This window comes from Eurytemora carolleeae, unplaced genomic scaffold (assembly GCF_000591075.1).
Source record: "Eurytemora carolleeae unplaced genomic scaffold, Eaff_2.0 scaffold1292, whole genome shotgun sequence".
Taxonomy (NCBI): domain Eukaryota; kingdom Metazoa; phylum Arthropoda; class Copepoda; order Calanoida; family Temoridae; genus Eurytemora; species Eurytemora carolleeae.
Genome location: NW_019397177.1, coordinates 22,656 through 43,213, shown reverse-complemented (window position 1 = coordinate 43,213; position 20,558 = coordinate 22,656). Strand labels below are relative to the sequence as shown.

General features: G+C 32.8%; 1 protein-coding gene across 1 annotated transcript; it reads left to right on the top strand.

Annotated features, from left to right (window-relative positions):
- Positions 1 to 178: 178 nt before the first annotated feature.
- On the top strand, positions 179 to 19,534 carry LOC111712537 (AP-2 complex subunit beta; the record flags this gene model as incomplete). The annotated part of the gene is given in 26 exon segments (XM_023487184.1): positions 179 to 381; positions 924 to 1,028; positions 1,441 to 1,522; positions 2,335 to 2,414; positions 2,839 to 2,964; positions 3,827 to 3,934; positions 4,580 to 4,654; positions 5,676 to 5,786; positions 6,200 to 6,271; positions 6,538 to 6,594; positions 7,790 to 7,940; positions 8,253 to 8,332; positions 10,082 to 10,180; positions 10,719 to 10,827; positions 11,522 to 11,631; positions 11,780 to 11,848; positions 12,692 to 12,851; positions 12,978 to 13,040; positions 13,433 to 13,508; positions 15,887 to 16,038; positions 16,383 to 16,447; positions 16,788 to 16,901; positions 17,147 to 17,207; positions 17,379 to 17,495; positions 17,732 to 17,814; positions 19,327 to 19,534. Coding segments are annotated over 26 exon segments (2,555 nt in total), but the record flags the coding sequence as incomplete, so codon positions are not given.
- Between the last annotated feature and the right edge of the window lie 1,024 nt (positions 19,535 to 20,558).

Genomic DNA, 20,558 nt, shown 5'->3' with positions numbered 1-20,558 from the left:
AAGCTCAAAAAATGTTGAACATGGAGCCTCAGAGCCTAGCCCCGAGCAGCGGCGCTCGGCCCAGTAAGTTTCTTAGTAGTTCCCTAGAAGACGATTTTTTAGACCCCCCGAATCTCAGATCTGAGCATTTAATATACATTACGTTATGAAATGTTTAAACCTCTTTTAATAAATTTAGAATTGAAGAAGTTGGTTTATCTTTACTTGATGAACTACGCCAAATCCCAGCCCGACATGGCGATCATGGCAGTTAACACTTTCGTGAAGGACTGTGAAGATCCCAACCCTTTGATCCGCGCGCTTGCAGTGCGCACCATGGGGTGCATCAGGGTTGAGAAGATCACCGAGTATCTTTGTGAACCCCTCAGAAAATGCTTGAAGGTAGTTAATTCATAAAAATAATGGTATAAACATTATATTTTCAATTGGCTCATAGTAAATTTTCTTTTGTGTTTTATTTTAAGCTGAACCATCATACATGATTATTTTGTATTTTGTGTTTGAAAATAAATACTAAATGAAATAAAAATTTAAACTTGCAATTATTTTCCGACATATGTCTTCTTGTTTGACTGAAATTTTCACGAATCGCAAAATATCAATCAAAACCTGCTAACAACAATATTTTGCTCGCAAAACCGGAAGCTGAACTCTTGAAAAAAAAAAAAAGATTATTTAAAAAATCCTTATCTCTGAATTGTTCATGAATAAATAACGTAAAAAGAAGAAACATAATTTGAAAATTTCTTTTAAAGTCAGAGAATCAGAAAATCTGAAAGAAATTTTCATGACCTGGATCCGGATTTATTTTTTTCCAGTGCGGATCCAGGATCCGGATCTGGATCCAAATCAAAGTTAAATGGATCCTCTAAGCACTGCATAATTTTCTAAATAAGGAATGCTTGATTTTTACTTTGTATCAGGATGAGGATCCCTATGTACGGAAAACGGCTGCAGTATCAGTAGCTAAGCTACATGATATCAACGCTGGATTAGTTGAAGAGCAGGGATTTCTTGATTCCTTAAAGGTAGAACTAAAACAGACAAGTGTATTTAAAGAAATATATAGACTAGGAAGTGACAGGAACCATATATAATGCGTCAAATCTCTTTACACAATGTGTGTACATTTGAGGGGGGGGGGTCTTAGTACAGTTCCTTGAGTTGATGAGCATATTGAGTGGTGGGCTTCCTTTTTAGTCTCTTTTTTTGTATTTTAACAATTTTGGCTTTTGTTAACAAAAGACGATCTGAATTATATTCAGAAAGTTACATGTCAAAAAATTTTGTTTTAAAATGAATAAAAGTACCAACAATAAAGTTAAAAACGAAGAAATCTAATAGTTTGTATTTAGTATTCTACTTATATATTTAATATTTATTTTCTTGAAAAAGCAATTTTTTTTTTCATAACGCATTCTTATTTGATTTATATTCCAGGAACTGTTGGGGGATTCCAATCCTATGGTTGTAGCCAACGCTGTTGCGGCATTATCTGAGATAAACGAGTCTAGCCCTACAGGTATGTATAGATTATTACACTATAGACAGTACTCTCACCGTTTTAAATATAATTTTAGCTATTTTTACCACTTAACATCTCAAAACCAAACTAAGAACATTCCCGTGGTTCTTCCGATTTTCCCAATCAAACTTTAAGGCAAATGGTCAAGTGGTGCATGAGTTATGATTGTGCAAACAAATAGACAAACAGCGCTTGTAACTGAATAACTGGAATATTTTTAGCTGGGAGATCACTTCTGTGACATTTTCAGCGAGTCAGTATATCTTTTTTGTTTCTACTGATAGTGCATTAAGTTAAACCAGGGATCTTGGCGCCCCTGACCCCTTCACCAGGGATCTCGGCGCCCCTGACATCTAATACATTGAAGAAATATGTCATACATATTCTTAAAACTGATCAATGAGGTGGCATTTTTAATGTCTACTGGCAAACTGTTCCATCTTTTAATAACTCTCAAGAAGTTTTTCCTAACATCTAGATTGCACATTTAGGTTCATATTGCATGTAGAAAACCTTGTTTCTCGTTGATCTGTGTCTACAGACCTTGTAAACCATGTACTTTCTTTTACATTATAATGTTTATGGAGAACCTTCTTACTCTTCTTTCTTTCAAGGTGGTCAAGTTGACCTCCTTTAGTTGATCAAGGTATAAGGTACGAAGGCCTGAAGTTAACTTCAAATCTCGTTTTTGAACACTCAATATAGATGCACCTACATACTCACAAGACCACCATTTTGGAGCTTTTTGTTCATACTGAAAAATGCTATGTTTCCGAATTCCCTGAAAAATTGTTAAATGATATGTTTAGGGAAACCAATTATCGAGATGAATACTGCCACTATTAACAAGCTGCTGACTGCCCTAAATGAATGTACGGAGTGGGGACAGGTTTGTAATTCTGTAAATAATTCATTAGTCTATGAAAATCGGTCCTTTTTTCTTTCTTTTCTCTGGATTTTATTTGAAAAAAATGGGGTGTATATTTTAAAGAAATACTGAAAAAAAATGTAAATCGGACAATAAAAGACAGTGTTTTTTACTCATTTTAATACTTTTCCCTAACAGTTAATTTATTTTCCCCCTAAGATAATTAAGTTTCACTATTTTAGCGAATAAAGCCTTTCATAGCTTCATGACATACCTTCTGGGGCGCAAAATTATTTTTAAAATGTGGGGGGAAGGATGTTTTGAGAAAATATACCCCCTGCAAAAAAGTTAATATTCTTCAGTCTTCAGTGCAAAAGCAAGAACAAAATTAATATTTATAGAAAATGGATTAAGACTACTTTTTTTATGGAATTGGTTTTTATAGGTATTTATCCTCGACTCCCTGTCCAACTATAACCCCAGCGATGACCGGGAGGCGAAGTCTATTTGTGAACGTATTACTCCACGCCTTGCTCACGCAAACGCTGCTGTTGTTCTTTCGGCGGTCAAGGTTTGTTTATTATTAAATTTCCTTAAAGGGACTTTAAGCGTGATTTAAGTGACCCTCCATGTAAAGTTGGCAATGCTCTATTTACAACCTAAAACCTTAATCTGATAAAAACTGTGGAAGATACCGCCGTTTGTTTTGGCTAGGAAAAAAAGTTAATTTCTGTGAATTTCTCCTTGGCTTCCTATAGGCAAGAAATGCGTAAGTCCCTTTTGCAGAGAACCCGCAAATGAAAATCAACAGTAAAAGAAACAAAAAAATCGGGGATTGTCATCTTTGCATAGAGGGTCACTTGAACTTACGCTTACAGTCCCTTTAAATTATACTTTTTTCGTACTTAATCCAAAAACAAAAATTAATTAATTGACGTTGTTTAATGTTGATATTGATTTGTCATCTAAGTAAAAACTGCCCTTGTTATGATACCACCCTGCACTGTTAGAGCTTTGTCGGTGATCATTTTCTAAACATTCTGTATACTATTTACCCCCTAATTATTGTTTTAGGTGGTTTTGATCGGAGAATTACTGCCCTTCCCTTTAAGTTGGGGGGGGGGGGGTTAATATTTTTATGGTTATTTTGTATTCTTTATATTAGAATTGAATTTTATTTTACTAGGCTATCTTCTATTTCAATTTCTATTTCTATAATTGTAAAACAAAACCAAAAATTTCGTGGATTTTCAAAATTTTAAGAAAATCGAATTGTATTGTAGGCTAAAATTTGAAATTTGATCATACATAAACCTTCTCTGTAGTCATGTGAGGTCCCACACAAAATTTTGGCCTCAGCCGTTTTATTAGATACAAACAAACAGACACTCACGCAAATTATATATATAGATACTTATTGTGTAAATGTTAAGGTTTTGATGAAGTATATGGAGATGATGGGACAAGACTCCGACTCTGTATCCAACCTGAGCAAGAAACTCTCTCCTCCACTTGTAACTCTTCTGTCTAGCGAACCTGAGGTAATTAGATAGACTCATTTAGTGCTTCAATCATTATTTACAGCATGTCCCAATAAACATTGGAAATTGAGTGATGAATAAGAGCTCGTCTTTGTTAAGAAGTAGCAGTTGTGATACCTGATTTCAAAAGTCATAATATTATTAGATCTGCTAGAGTTTATTTTAAGAAAACGGTAAAAGTCTGTAATGTTGTGAATGTAATGTCTCTTCTGCAAGATTGTTTTCATACAGGAATTTTCTTGTTTTACTGCGTAGAACCATCTGAGATCTAAACATTATAAACTCTAGCCGACGAAAATCCTATGGATTACAGCATTCTCAGTGGGTGTCACTAAACTAAATCCAAAATCGTTTACAAAGACGACTTCGAAATACTCGCTTAATTCCCATGTTTATTGTGACACCCTGTATAGTGAGCAGGGTTTTGTGGAGAAATGGATTAAAAATTTAATTTAAATACTTTGTTCAGGGGCATATGTTTTTAATTCATCTATTTAACAATTTTTGGGCTCTGTATGTGTGCTATTGGGGGGAAAATCATTAAATACCATGAACAATAAGGAAAATCATTTTTAAGTAATGTTTTTCAGAATAAGAACCAACTTTGTTTAAGCTGCTAAATAATCTAACATTTAACTTGCTTAGGTTCAGTATGTTGCATTAAGGAATATAAACCTTATAATACAGAAGCGTCCTGAAATCCTGAAACATGAGATGAAGGTAAAATTTATAATTTAGAAACGTATCCTTTGCTTAAACTCCTTCTACCGTGGGTCCGATCTAGGTTACGGAAGTAGATCCAGGGGTTTATATTAGTTTCATATCTCTCCCCCCCCCCTCTAATATTTTATTGTATTTCTAAAAGTCATAACCAAAAACCCGGAGCCCGCAAAATTTCGAAGAAAAAGACCAAAAATGTTGCCATAGAATAAGGATATAAAATCCCTTCATCATTCTTATGTTGGGACTCAGATTAATCTACCGAGTAGCCCCACCACAGACTACACAGACTGCTCATACACTCTACCTGGATAGGCTGAGCAGGCCTATAGTGTCCCGGCACGCCATGCTACGGTTCCTTGTAATGTTTTTTGACTGACATCTTACGGCCACTTGTTGCATTCAAGAGTTAAGTTTTACAACTTTTAAAGAAATACTCCAATTTTAAACATAAAACATAACATTTATGAATATCATCTATTTTTGAAGATTTTGCATTTCCTATTCAAAGGATCCATAAATATCCCTAAATACAGATGTCTCCTGATTGGTCGTGTACAGTACTTGTACATAATGGAACATGCTGTGGAAAATATCGCAAATTATAGGTGTTAATCGATCTCTGTAACTCTCTTATCTCTGAGACCCTTCCCCAATCAGAAATATGTATCTTATCTTATAAAGGCCCCCTATGAAGTAGGGAGCTGATATTATTGTATTTGAAGAGTTGTTATTATGTTTATAGCCTAATATCACAAAAATATTATTTTTTTTCATAACTATAAAGTTCATCTAATGCTTAAATAATCTTATTATTATAAATAAGTATGAATTTTAGTTGGTTTCAACTACTTTCAAATTATATATAACTATATAATATATAATATAATAATATATTAATATAGGTCATGCTGAGTTTTTGATGTGCTCATAGGTAGTCTCTATGAGTTTGATTGATCTGTTCGATTGATCTGTTTGATTGATCTGTTTGACTGCGTCCTTTAAAAAGTCTTCTTTGCAGGTTTTCTTTGTGAAGTACAACGATCCTATTTACATCAAGTTGGAGAAGCTGGACATTATGATCAGATTAACCAGCCAAGCAAACATTGCACAAGTTCTTTCAGAGCTTAAGGTTACAAACTTGTTAACACTTCTTAAGTCATAACTATTGCTTCTTTAGTTCAGTGTTTAAGTTTATGTAAATGGGAACCGAATTTAATGAATTTGAACTAGGTCTAAAGACGGTTCAACCAAGTATCTTTAATTGATGATTCAGGGGTTTTCCATATCTTATAGATGCACTTCAGATCAGTAGTTGAATCGTCTGAATGTAGTTTATCGACCTAGTTCAAATTCATTTAATTCGGTCCTGGTTTAAACATTATTTTTTTCATCTAAATATTATTAACAAAAATGGATGCATAAAGATCCTTGCTAAAAATTTGTAAAAAAGGAAGAATTTGAACCAGCATACCCGTCTATAGTATGCCTCACGTAATCCCTGCATTAATTAATTTAATTTAATTAATTTGTTGTGAAATACAGGAGTATGCCACTGAAGTCGATGTTGACTTTGTGAGGAAGTCTGTAAGAGCAATTGGTCGCTGCGCTATTAAGGTAAAAAAAGAAAGAAAAGAAAAAGAGTATGTTGTCAAGGAATTTTTTACTCTGTTTTAAAAAATGGGATTTAATACTGAATATAAACCATTGAATAATTATTGATCGAAAGTAGTACCTTTGCAACCCAATTATGCTTATTGTTCAATTGCTCATGGCTTAGTATATTAAAAACATTTTATAAAAACATTACTTTTAAGAACTTGTACATTGTCCATATCTTCAATAATAAAATAAGTTTGGAATGAAAAGTTTAATTTTTAAAGGTGGAGCAGTCAGCCGAGAGGTGTGTCTCTACCCTTTTGGATCTCATTCAGACCAAAGTAAGTAGAAATTCGGGAAACATTACTCTACATTATATCTATATTTATAATCTTATATAACTGTGCTATCTTCTATTTCAATTTTTTGTAATTGCTCAATCTTTCAGCATTTTCTTTTCGATAAAACTAAACTGAATTTGTTTGCCGATTTACAATTTTTTTCGTGGATTTTCAATATTTTACGAAAATCCAAAAATTTTTGAGACAATTGTTTGTAATTCTATGTATTCATAATCCTTTTCTGAGGTAATGTGAGGTCCCACACAAAATTTGGGCCCTATCGGTTCAGCCGTTTTGACGTTTATTGGATAAAACGGACAACCAGACAAGCAAAGTATATAAAAGTAGTAATCTCTGTTTGTCTGTTTGTGTGTTTGTATTTTCGATCTTAATTCATTAACCTTAACCTTGCCGATTTGCCTCAGATTTTGATTGGGGAACTAATGAGAATTAAAGGAATGTTTTTAACTTGGTTTGAACGTTTAAGTTCACCAGGTTGATTTTTATAGGGAACACTTTGTTTCCAGGCAACGCTGTGTTCCCAAGCTGGTCATCTATATAATAAAACAAGACATTCATATATATATTGCCTAACGCCTAACAATCGGCTGAGCTGAATGGGCGGAAATTTTTCGTAGACACTCATGGGTAGTCGGGGGGGGGGGGGGGGTGTTATAGGCTAAAAAAAAATGAAAATTCTTAGTTGAGCGGATTAGCTTTTGTAGTGAAAGTTTTGATCAATAAAATCAGAACATCAGAACTGAGCTGAAATTTATTTGATTTAAGAAAATACCGTGGTAGACCCTCGATGTAAAATCCCCAGACCGCCATCGGATGTTAAGGGCCAGTGCCCAAAACTTAAGAATTGGATACCTTTAATCCCGATCGGTTAATCTGAAAATCGAATGTGTACGCTTGATTTCCTTCTTAATCTACTCCTTTTTATCTCTCCCTGCCAGTTTCCGACCAATAAGAGTTCACCCATTAAATGGCGCGCAAAATTAATATTTCCAGGCCTCTCTCATTAGCTGTTCTGGTTTCTCCAACCCCCCCTTGATTGGTTCAGTTCTATACACTTCTGTTGATAAAAACTTAAGATCAAATTAATTTAGAAATTAACAAAAAGAGAGGATTAAGCATTGATCTCGATATCAACATTCATCAATTCTAAAGTTATCAGCTTTGATTTGTCTAGGTGAACTACGTGGTCCAGGAAGCTATAGTAGTTATCAAAGATATCTTCAGAAAGTATCCCAACAAGTATGAGAGTATCATCGCGACCCTTTGCGAGAATCTTGATACCTTGGATGAACCCGAGGCTAGAGCCAGTATGATCTGGATTATTGGTAAATATCATTTTATAATAAGGTTTTATTAAACATCTGTAAATTTGTAATCTCTGCTTGTTTGTTTGTCCGATCATAACTCAGGAACCCCTTGACTGATTTGCCTCAAATTTTGATTGGGGAACTCGGTAGAATCACGGGAATGTTCTTCGCTTGGTAGAAAGAAAAAACTTAGTTTCCAGGCAAAGGTGGGTTCCTACGCTTGTCTAATATGTTACAGTTAAAACATAAACAATCTACAAATTTCGGTAAAACTTTCAACTAGTCGGATGCAGTCCTTTTTAGGAAACAGTTTTATTATTATCTTTGAAGGTGAGTACGCGGAGAGAATTGATAACGCAGATGAACTTCTTGAATCCTTCCTTGACAACTTTCACGATGAGAATAGTCAGGTTAGACAAATATAATGGCCAACGCTAGTAATCAGGGTTTTGCAATTTTTTCAAACATATGATTTCCTATTTAAAAAGTTAAATTATCTTCTCTATTTCGATTGGTTGAAGGCTTCAAAGATTCAAAGATTTCAAAGTAATTTCAAAGTAATTACTCGATTACGATTTCGGGGAGAATTTTCTTTAAAAGAACATTTTGTCCTCTATGTTCTGAATATGTAAAAAAATGTATTGCAGAGTGGCCAAAATGTCACGGATTGAACAGATTTTTTAATTTTTACCAAAAAATTGTACGGATTGTACGAAATGTACGGATTATGTCTCGAATTGTACGGATTTTCAGGATTTTTAGCCCGGAAAACATAATTTTTCTCGATTTTGACTGAACAAAAGATCACTTTTGAATAAAAATTCATGAAAATGTTCAAAAATAAATTCTCGTAAAAATGAAGTTCAGCTTATTATCTTCATTCCGAATTATATTAGGTTGCTTGTTGTTTCAATTGACAATTGACAATTCAATTGACAATTCTTTAATCTTTTATTTAAAATTTTCCAGAAATACACGATGTCCCCCCCCAAAAAAAAAAAAATTTGAAGCCTTGAAAGAATAGAATTATCAAACTAAAGAATCATGGTCCATTATGAACGGAATGGGATTAGGGATTCCCTTATTTTTTAATTTTCTTCCTTTTTTATAATGCAGTCACTTCCTAATTATGAAATTTCTTTTTTTTTCATTTAAAATTCAGATATATCTGGAATTGATAAATTACCCAAAAATAAGTACGAAAAGTCTGACTTTTCAAAGTTAAAACCAACCAATGCTGATTTTCTTGTCATGTTTTAAACGTCCCAAAGAATATGGGAATTAAGAAGTCGTCATCATTTACATGTACAATGTATAATGTACATGTTTTAAGCTTTCCGAAAGTGGTCGGCCTTCGTTGAATCTTTAAATTGAAAATCAAAAACTTTCTTGAAGTCATCACTTAATCCTCGTGTTAATTGGGAACTCTCTGTAGACTGTCGAGTGTCGAGTGTTGATAAAATGCAAAAGAAATTATCTTAACTTTAAATCTTATTAAATTTTAATGTCAATGATTACTAAATTAATACATAGGCTATTCATTATTGCAAAGTAATGAGTTTTAAGCTGAGACAAATAAGGAAACGCATCCCAATTCAGAAAATAAAAATAATAGTTAACATACATACAAACATAAAAAAGCAAAAAAAATTAAATTGTATTTTTTATTTTCTCGTAATTTTTTTTTCGACTTTATCATCTTTATCATCCTTACACTGCACAGTGTACCCTTATATGAACATTGTACAAAGTTCATTTTTGTTTCAGATAAATTTAAAGCAATGTGAGGTCAGCCTTTGCTCACATACGAACACAAAGAAGAATGATGTTAATAGATATGAGAAATAATTTTTTTTAGTTTTGAATTTCGGATGTTTTTTTATAACATTTTTTTTAATTTGTACGGATTTTTTCTTAAATTTACGGATTGTACGGATTTTTAAAAAAAAATGTCGGGATGTGCGAATTGTTCGGATTTTTTTGTTGAAAATTTACGGATTTTTGTATGGATTTTTCTCAAAAAGTTTTGGCCATGAATGAATTTAGTCATGGTTATTTCTTTGAAGAGGCCATGAATGAATTTAGTCATGGTTATTTCTTTGAAGAAGAAAAATAAAAACTTTAAAATAAGAATACTTTTATGTTATTTGTTTATTTAGGTTCAGCTTCAACTTCTGACAGGTATTGTTAAACTGTTCCTGAAGCGTCCTACAGATACACAGGAGTTGGTACAACAGGTTCTATCCCTAGCTACTCAGGTAATAAAACTCAGCTATGATATTCCAATTCTAGCTACTCGCCACTCTAGTACAAATACTACGGAATACCGGAAGTAATAAGATTTTTATACACTGAAAGGGACAGTAAGCGTAATTTCAAGTGACCCTCCATGCAAAGATGGTAAATCCTGATACACAACGGTTCCATTGAAACCTTAATCTGCTAAATAAAATTGAAGTCACCGTCTTTTTGTTTATTTCTGTGAGTTCTCTTGCTTCTTTTAAATTAGAAATGCGTCACGTTCACAGAGAAACTGCAAATGAAATAAACAGTTTAAAGAAACAAAAACATTAATATCTAAAAAGCCAAGGCTTTCATGGGTACTGTTGTAAATCAGACATTGCCATCTTTGCATGGAGGATCACTTGAAATTACACTTACAGTTCCTTTAAGAATTCATAAATCTACATGAAGGAAGGATAATGTCAAATCAAATAAGTAGATAAACTTTCAACGTGAAAATATTTAACATTTTTTAAGCAACTTAGTTTTATCTCATTTTAAATATTAACGTAGGACTCTGAGAATCCTGATCTTCGAGATCGTGGATTTATTTATTGGAGACTTCTTTCTACCGATCCTGCTGCTGCTAAGGACGTTGTACTCGCGGAGAAACCTCTCATAGGTAATAGCGGAGCTAATCCTTGTTTTCACTGTAGTGTAGCCTGTAGGTCAAGATACATTGCCTGCAGGTTGATAAATAATAATAATAATAGGTCAGGAAAGCCTACCAATTATTAGGAAGGGATAGAACAGATTAGAACATGATATGACTGCTTAGTGCTTATTTCAAGATAACATTTATTTATTCATTTATTACGAAGAGCCATTGAACCCCCCAGTTAAATGACACGTTAGCCAAGATAAGCTTTCCAGAACTAGTTCATCCAGATATATTTTATAGGGTTATTTCATCTAAAAATACTAGCTAGGGTTTATTCATGATTATACTGTGATAGTTCGCACAGGTATATTGTCCACTGTCCAGGGTTATTCATCCAGACATTGCATTCAGAGTTAGTTAGTTTATCCGGTGTAGATGTACTTCTACTTAATGAATGGGAACGGACAGGACAAAACAGAGTAGTACAGAATAAGACATAAAACGCTTAAACTTAATATGATACGACAGGACTTGAGAACAGCATGTGTTACTGGCATTTTGTAATTTAGGATTTTTGTTTTGTGCTCCTCGCGATCATTCCTTTCATTCTTGGGAATGCATTGACTTTAAAAGAGGAGGGGGAATTGATTTTTTTTTTTCAAATATTTGCTCCTGTCAAAGAATTAAAATTTCAATAATCATTTGTAATTTTTAGCTGAGGAAACTGATTTACTTGAGCCTACTCTACTCGATGAATTGATTTGTCACATCTCTTCTCTTGCCAGTGTTTATCATAAACCTCCTACCGCATTCGTCGAAGGAAAAGTAAGATTTTTTTAATACTTTTTTTCTTGCTTTTTTCATTAAAAAATCTATTGAAATCTTTACAAGAATCTGCATTCTTTGATATGATTTTGGGGTAAATGTTTAGAGAACTATTTTTATCCGGATTGATTGATTGATTTTTTTCCAGGTCGGATTGAAAAAGATTCTGCCGACTAGGTCTGACGTGGAAGGTGATTCTGACATAATGGCCGCCCAGGTAAATCATATTGAACCTGAGGGGGGGGGGGGAAGCAAGGCTCATTTTATGATTTTTAAAAACTTGGTTTTTACGCGCCCCCTTTCTTCTATAATTTAAAATTGGTCATTTTAATTATTCTAAAATATTGGCGTATTTTCTATTTTTATTGACGCATTTTCTGCCTTTACGCTCCATTAATCTTACCTGTGAGAGTTTCCATAAAAAAAAATTCGGTCAGAGCTGAAAACTTTAGAATGGGATATCCTTAATCCTGATCGGATAATTAATCTGGAGATTAAAAATGAGTGGAGAACAAGCAATATTTAATCTCGAGATTAAGAAAAAGAGTGGATTAAGCCTTAATCCCGATATCCACCATTCTAAAGTTTTCAGCTCTGATCGGTTAAGTCGTGTTGAGATTTATTGAATACGAACAGAAACAAAGTATACATATACAATGCAATAAAGGCGCGCCGCGCTTTCTTTCCTATTAAAATGTCTTGACTGTTCGCCATTTTTATTCATTTTCTAATTTTGTTGGCCGAGTTTTCTGTTAAAATTGTTGATCTTTTAAACTACATTTTAATGTCAGGCACCATTTCGGGAAAACATTTTACTACTTCGACCAATCATAAATCTTCCCACTATAATTAAGTATGAGTTGCCACACAAAAAAAATTGGGCCCGATCTGTTCAGCCGTTTTGACGTTATTGGATACAAGCAAACAGACAGACAGACAACCAAAGTATATATTTAAGTCTTCTTCCGGGGTACTGGGGGCATTTTTCTTGGATTCGTTTATAGCGGAAGAGGAGTGCCCGGTTTCAAGGACGGGTTGATAATAATAATTATGTTTACAGGTAATTCCTGAGCCAGGTTCACTTATTGGAGACCTTCTCTCAATGGATCTTGGTGGTGGCGGAGGTTTAATGCTAGGTGGTGCAGGGCATCCTCCAGTCACTGATCTTCTTGGAGGTGGTTTGGATCAACTACTGGGTGGTTCACTTCCTGACACTGGAGGTATAACATTTTTTTAGTTAACTTTTTTTCAGACCCCCCCCCCCCCACCACCACAATCTTTTCTTTGGAGATAAATGTCCTTTCAACTTATTTCTGCGAAATCCATTATTTTCTAAATTAATTTAGCTGGAGGAAATACAAATAGTTTACTGGGAGACATTTTCGGCATGGGAAGCTCTGCACATGCAGGTATAGAGTTTTTAAAAAATTTTATATTTTCCTCTTTCAAGGTGTTAGTGTTTACTTTTCATTTTAGTTTTTTTGCATTACTGAAAACTATCTTTTACGTCACTTTTTTCACCTAAATTTTAAACTTGAATATTATGTATATTTTGATAAAAAAAAAAATTGGCAGTATTATAAATGGAAAATATTCTCTTACAAACATTTGATTCTCTTACATTTTCCTTTTTAAATAGGATTATGTTTCTTGTAATACTGGTTTACATTTACATTTAATATTAGTTATATTGTCAATAATAACTACATCTTCATGTAATAAATACTTGATTTGATTTGATTTGATTTGTTGAACGATTAATAAAAATTATTTTATATTTAAAATCGAATCCCTTTGTTAGGTTATATTCCTCCAAAGCAGGTCTGGTTACCAGCTGCCAAAGGAAAAGGCTTAGAAATTTCTGGATCTTGGTCCAGGTAGGTTTTTTTTTTTATAAATTTTAGATTTAAAAGAAGTGAATTTTTATTGATGCTGGTCCACGGGCATCCCACTCATCAGCACTTCCTTATACTAGAAGAGAAGTGTTCGCGAAAAATGAAAGGCTGATATCGAATTGAATTCGATTTTTACTGTATCTGAGTAATTTAATTAATTAATAACTAAATTAAATAATTGATAATTAAAAGCATGTCTAATTCATTAGGATACATTTGTATATAGTTGATATTTCATATTATATCATATCTGTTCGGTTCCATAGTAGTAAAGCTATCATATAAAAATTCCCATTATTACACGGTTCAGGAGGAACAATTTTAATATTGTTCGCTTCCTAGCGTTTAGGAATGCTTATTCTTACACTGTAGGTGTAGAATTTTCATTCTTTAACGCTCAGACCGTGTAAGAATGGAAATTATTACACGGTCAGAGCGTGAAAGAATGTATATTCTTACACGCTCCAAGCATTAAAGAATGGAAATTCTTACTACTTAAAGAATATTCATTCTTACACGCTCCTTATATTGATCTTTTCAGTATAGATCAACATTGATATTAACTTAATTATTTTGTACTGACAACATGCACAGGACAAACTCACCTTTTTCCTTTACATTAACACATGCAAACTTACCTTTTTTAACTTAAAAACAACATGCTCACTTACCTTTTTCTTTTATATTAAAACATGCAAGCTTACCTTTTCATGCTCACTTTCCTTTTAAGTTTTTTGAAGTATTGATATACCTTAATTCAGAAATATCAATTTGAATCTCAACCATAGTCCTGACAAAAGAGTGGAAATTAACATTTTCTGACCTTGCCCAAAAATATGGACGATGCTTTTAGCCTTACATTAGACACTTTCATCAAACTGCCGAGACTCACAGCATACTGCCCGACTGCCTACTTTATGAATTTTTTAGTTCATCTTCATTTCAAACCAAGTTTGGTGAGATTTTGCAAATCTCTGCATACTTGTAATTGTAAGGTCAGAGATTTTCAGTCTGAGTCACCATATCTCACATAGTTCGAAATGATGAAGTGAAACCACAATCAAAACCAAAAAAAAAGTATAAAAACTTATCATTGAAATATTAGTGTCACACTTTAAATGGAGTCTTAGCACTTCATAGCAATGAAAACAAACCAGTAAATCTTGCTTCATGAATAAAAGACAAAGATCTTCATCAGTTCATGTCAAACTGATTCTTACTAGATAACCTGCTTTTATCTCCTCTTTTTGGAAGATTTAGGATCTAATATCCAGAAAATGATTTCTTCTAAAAATGAAGACACGATATTGTTCAGTAGATTTAGACAACCCACTACTATATCTTCTCCCCATCTAAAAAAACTCAGGGCACATTAAACATGCTGTATCTAAATGTAGTATCAACTTGAAAAAACGAGCAAAATCATTAGAAATTGGTTAACAAATAAACTAAACTAAGGAAACAATCACACCACATGCATTACTTTCAAATTAAGCACTAATTTTTACTTTTTAAAATGTTTTTATTTTAACATTTTAACATTAGAAATAAAAAACGGTGATAGTCAGAACAAGAGCATAAAACTTATTTGCAACCTTTCATAATGTGAACTGTTCCAACTTGAATAGTCGGATTTCACCAGAATTATTTTTTAGTATAATTTCTTGGGTATGTGCCCTTGGAACCTCACATATATGATATAATAATAATACTTTTATTTTTTAGAATGTACTTTAAATGTCGATAACTTTGCCGCTAGGTGCCTTTCCAAGGGAAATTCCTGAAATATCGATAGAAGATAAAAGTAAAGTTAGGAGGGATCGATATCGAATTCATTCATTTCGATGTGAGCCTTTGCCCACTTACATCTTCCTTAATTTAAGGATGAAACTATTTCATCCGAAATGTCAAATTCTTTTTGTACCAGCAAAACATTATGCAGTAGCAAGTCTAGCAAAAAAAAAGAAAATCTATGTAAATCAAAACTAATTCAGTAAATAACAATTCAACACGGATTTCAAGACGGATATTTTGATATTCATCTTTAATTGTACGAATTTTTTTCTGACTTACATTAGTGATTTTATTTAAAATCCGAATGAGTTTGAAAATTGAAGAAAGAATATCTCGAATCTTTGTTATTTAATGTATCAAAGAAAACTTCAGAACTGGTGCAAGGTGAAATTTGAGCATCCTTCTCAGAAAAGTAGTTTCATCCTTATTACAATATTTAACATCGTTTTTTGATATAGTTAAAGGCAGTGACCGTCAATGTACTTTAGTTGAACTGGCAATACTACATTCTTAGGTCAACTTCCATACATTGCTGGCCACTCCCTTAGATGCTCTTATATATTTAGGCGTAACAACGTAATTCACATGGAGATGACGTTTAGCAACAAGGCACTGTCTGCAATGCAGGGGTTCGCAATCCAGCTGAACAAGAATAGTTTTGGTTTGACACCAACCCAACCTCTCAACATTCCGATACTCAATGCCAACCAAACCCTAGGTAATAATTTAATTTTCTCATAAATCTCGTATAAAGTATTGTATGGGTGTTCTTTTTTTTGATTGTTATATCCATTGCTTACTGCTTAGGGATCCGGATCCGATGGATCCGCAAAATTTTGGCTTCCGAGATCCGGTTACGCAAAAATATGCGGATACACGGGGAAAAATATTGCTTAAACAACCCAAATAAGCAACAAAAAAAATGAAATTTCTTTTTTGTTTAAAAAAATCAGTAAATTATGAATTTTTAACCTTTTTGATTTGATTTTAATTACAACGAACACAAATGCAATCTTTGTTTTTCTTTAATCAGAATAAAGTTGATAACGGGATTATTTCTAGATATATCTCTGCCTATGAACTGTACCGGTGGAATACAGAAGATGGAACCTCTCTCAAATATTCAGGTTTAGTTTTGTTAATTTGGTCTTATTCTGTCATTTTTAGAACCTGTACAGATCATTTTTAGTCAAACAATTTAATTGCGGTGGCACACGGGAAAAGTAAAACCAATAAAAAATTTGTATTTTAAAGATCGGACTGAACCCCCGGAGTTTTGATAAGAAATGAAACTTTAACCCCTTAAAGGATGCCCTAAGCAATGAGATTTTATTTTATTTTATTTGTTGTATAATACGTTCTTTTTGTACTGATCTAGATTCTGTAAAAAAAAACAAGAACTTGTCATTGAAATTAATTTCAAAACTTAAAAACAATGGAAAACTTTTAATAGTAATAAACTTTTAGGTTGCAATAAAAAACAGCATTGATGTGTTCTATTTCGCTTGCATCGCTCCGCTCCACATCTACTTTACTGAGGATGGAAACATGGAGAAGAAAACCTTCTTAGCTACCTGGAAGGTAAAAATATATTTTATTAAAGGAACAGGCATTAAAATAGATAAATGGGTGGCTGTTTTGAGTCTAAATTATAGGGATTGTAACTGAGTGTAAACGTAATTTTTATGTGACTCCTTTTTTAAAAGAGTGCCGTGTCAAAGATTTTATTTCTTTTTTCATTGAGGATCTTTTGTAAATTTTATGAGACTTTATCGATTCCTTTTTCATTAAGGATCTTATGTAGTTAAACTCATTATTGTAAACAGGATATTCCTGCGGCTAATGAACTGCAGTACACTATCAATGACGTGGAGTGTACTTCGGACGGTATGTATCACTTTTCACTACAAGTAAATTTATTTTAAGCATTCATTACTTTAACTTTGATTTTTGATTAAACAAGCAGTATTTTAGCAAGAGAAAAATTGTTTTATTTTTTTAATTTAACAATAATTGATTTGAAACTTTAATCGTTAAAATATTTTTTTCTGTTTTTAGGAATCTCGACCAAGATGGCGCAAAACAACGCGTTTACTGTTGCTAAGCGAACCCTAGAGGGCCAGGATATGATTTATCAATCAATCAAACTTTCAAACGGGATCTGGGCTCTCGTAGGTATGACTTGAACAGTATATTTATGATGTGTATTGGGTTAAAGTTCATTTATTTTATGGTTTATTTGACTGTTTTTTGAGATGAAGGAAGAATACGTTATGAGCCTTGAAGTCATGGCGAAACAGAAACAACTTGCTTGATTCTCGATACTCAAAATTAGTCGTGTGTTTTTCACATTTCTCATTTGAAATTAAATTACGAGACAATTTATTTTATTAATCAAAGTTGTATTCTAGAGCTGAAGCTACAGCCTGGTAATCCTACAGTACAGCTCAGCTTCAAATCTAGAGTTACAGATATAGCTCAGGGTATATTCCAGGTACGGCATGCAAATCTTAAAGGGACTGTAAGCGTAATTTTGATTGAGACTCCATGCAGAGAGGGCAATCAAAACCGATCCTTTCAACCTTTGAGTAGAGAGGGCTATGTGTAGAAATGTGTTGAATAGTTCTGAAACCCGGCTTTTAAACTAAGTGTTTAACAATTAAAAGCTTTTCATTAGATTATTAAGGATATGTTTGACATCCTTGATCAGTCAAAGGTTTAAAAAGTATCGTTGGGAATCGGGGATTCCCCTCTTTAAAGGGACCGTTCACTTATTAGGGTAATTTCATGGCAAACCAATTAGCCTATTAGCTATTCATTGTTTTTAGTCTTATTTTTCAACGATATCTATGACCAAAGAAAAAGCCAATTTATCGTTTAAAATTCCAGCGTAAAGGTATGATACCATTGCATACACACTATTTAAAGTTTTTCCACTAACAGCCCAATAAAATCTAAAATTATCATATTTCAATGACATCCTGGGGAATTATAGGAAAAGGTATCAAACCGTCAAATGTTTAAAATAAGTTATATTTTGAAAAAAGACAATTTTGAAATAATTTTGAAAAAAATAAAGATATCTAGTAATCTACAATGAACTATTAGATTGTAGCGACGAATAAAGGACCTAAATAAACGATCTAAAAGTATATTGAAATATATAATTTACAAAATGGGTATTTTGGTTAGCAAAGCACAAAGGTATCATACCTTTGCGTTGGAATTCTGAATGATAAATCGGCTTTCTCTCAGGCCACAGTTGTCTTTAAAAAGTGAGTCTAATACCATTGAATAGCAAATAGGCTGTTAAGTTTACCCTCAAATTACCCAAGTAAGTGAAATGTCCCTTTAGTTAGGAGGTCACTTGAAATTACGCTACAGTCCTTTTAATTAATTTATTCTGAAATCTGTTTTCTTCACTTTTCATTTCAAAGTCTTAAATATTATTACAAATATTAACTGTAAATGATTATAGTTAAACGTAATGGTTACCATTTAAGATGAAAAGTGATCTTAACAATAACAATCTCAATTGATTTAATTTAGTGCATAGGATCCGGATCCTTGGATCTGCAACATTTTGGCTTAGATCCGGATCCGCAGACATATCCGGGATACACGGATCCGGATCCTAGGGGCAAAATCTTGAAACTTACAAACAAAAATATGTTGCTCTCGAAACCCAAATCTAAAGTGTAGAAAAAAGAGAGATTATCAAAATTTCCTCATCCTGAATAGTTAATCAAGCTTTAGCATAAAGATAACGAAAAAAAGCTAATTTGAAAGCTCTTCTCCTATTAAAAATCAGTAAATCTTAAAGAAATGTTCATTACCTGGATCCGGATTTATTATTTTCCAGTGCGGATCCAGGATCCGCATCAAAATGAAATTGATCCTAAGCACTGGTTTTTATTTGATAATTTCTTCAAAACCTATCTTTACGTTTTTGCAACATTTTTTATCTACATTCTACAATATATAATATATATATATTCGATTTTAGGTCTACGACGCAATTCTTCACAACTGATTTGTTCTTACGTAATGTATTTTATTGTATTGTATTACAGATGGATGATTTAATTGTAATATTTATTGTATCTTCGTAATTCCAATTCGGAAAATTTAAGGATGATTATTATATTCATTATTTTACCAGTGTTTTAAGTATTCGCATTTAAATGATCAATAAAATTTGATATATAATTAAATATTAAATCATTATTTTTTAATTGTCAAGGATTAGAATAATCTTGGCAATCACAGAACCTCTCCGATACCAAACACATTGCACTCAAATTTATTCCATGGCAAAATGTAACAGAAAAATAAATGAAGATGAAAAGCCCGATATCGTAAAAGCGTTTAAGATTTAAACAGTTCAACCCAGAACTTAGAAGTCATCGAAAGAATTTGTAAAATGTCGTTCGGAACGGTTTACATTTGATTACATTTTTTGTCTTAACAAATGGAAGTAATCAAAATTGTAATGCAAATCTGATCACGAGATGTCATTTATATTGTTGAGAACGTTTATCAAGATCAGATATATTTACAGGATGCAAATACTAGATGAGACAATGCTTCCTTTACTGCGCACTCTCCACTAAACCCCACTTTTCCTTCGGTCCGTTTCCTTCAGATTACTGCAGTACACACCGAAAGCTTTGTTTTGGGAGGTGCGGGACATGTAACCATTAACCATCGTCGTACATGAACAGGGTGTCCCAATAAACATGGTAATTAAGGGACAAATTCGAACTCGTCTTTGTTACAAGTTAGCGCTCTAAAACCTTTGATTTCATAGGTTATAAAGTAGTGTCTGCAGAGTATATATTTTGTCAACTGTAAGCGACGGTTGTTTTTCTTCAACTAGTGTTCTGTAATGTAACAATATCCTAAAATTTATTTACAAAGACAATATCAAAATTGTCACTTAATTCCCATGTTTATTGGGACCACCATGTAAAATATTTTTTCTTGCAGAAATTGTCCATACCCTCTCTATATCCTCTATATGCTTCCAGTAATTTATTTATTAATTTGCAACGTATAATTTTAGACTTGCAGGAGTAATAGTTTTTCCAATGTTTCTCGATTTACTTAATAGCTCGTCGGCCATTTACAAACAATTAACAATTAACATGGTAATCTTTAAGGTCTGAATCTTGAAAAAAAATCTTTCAGATCATCTAGGAGAAAAGTGGTTGGAAAGTTAAAATTTTTATTTCTGAT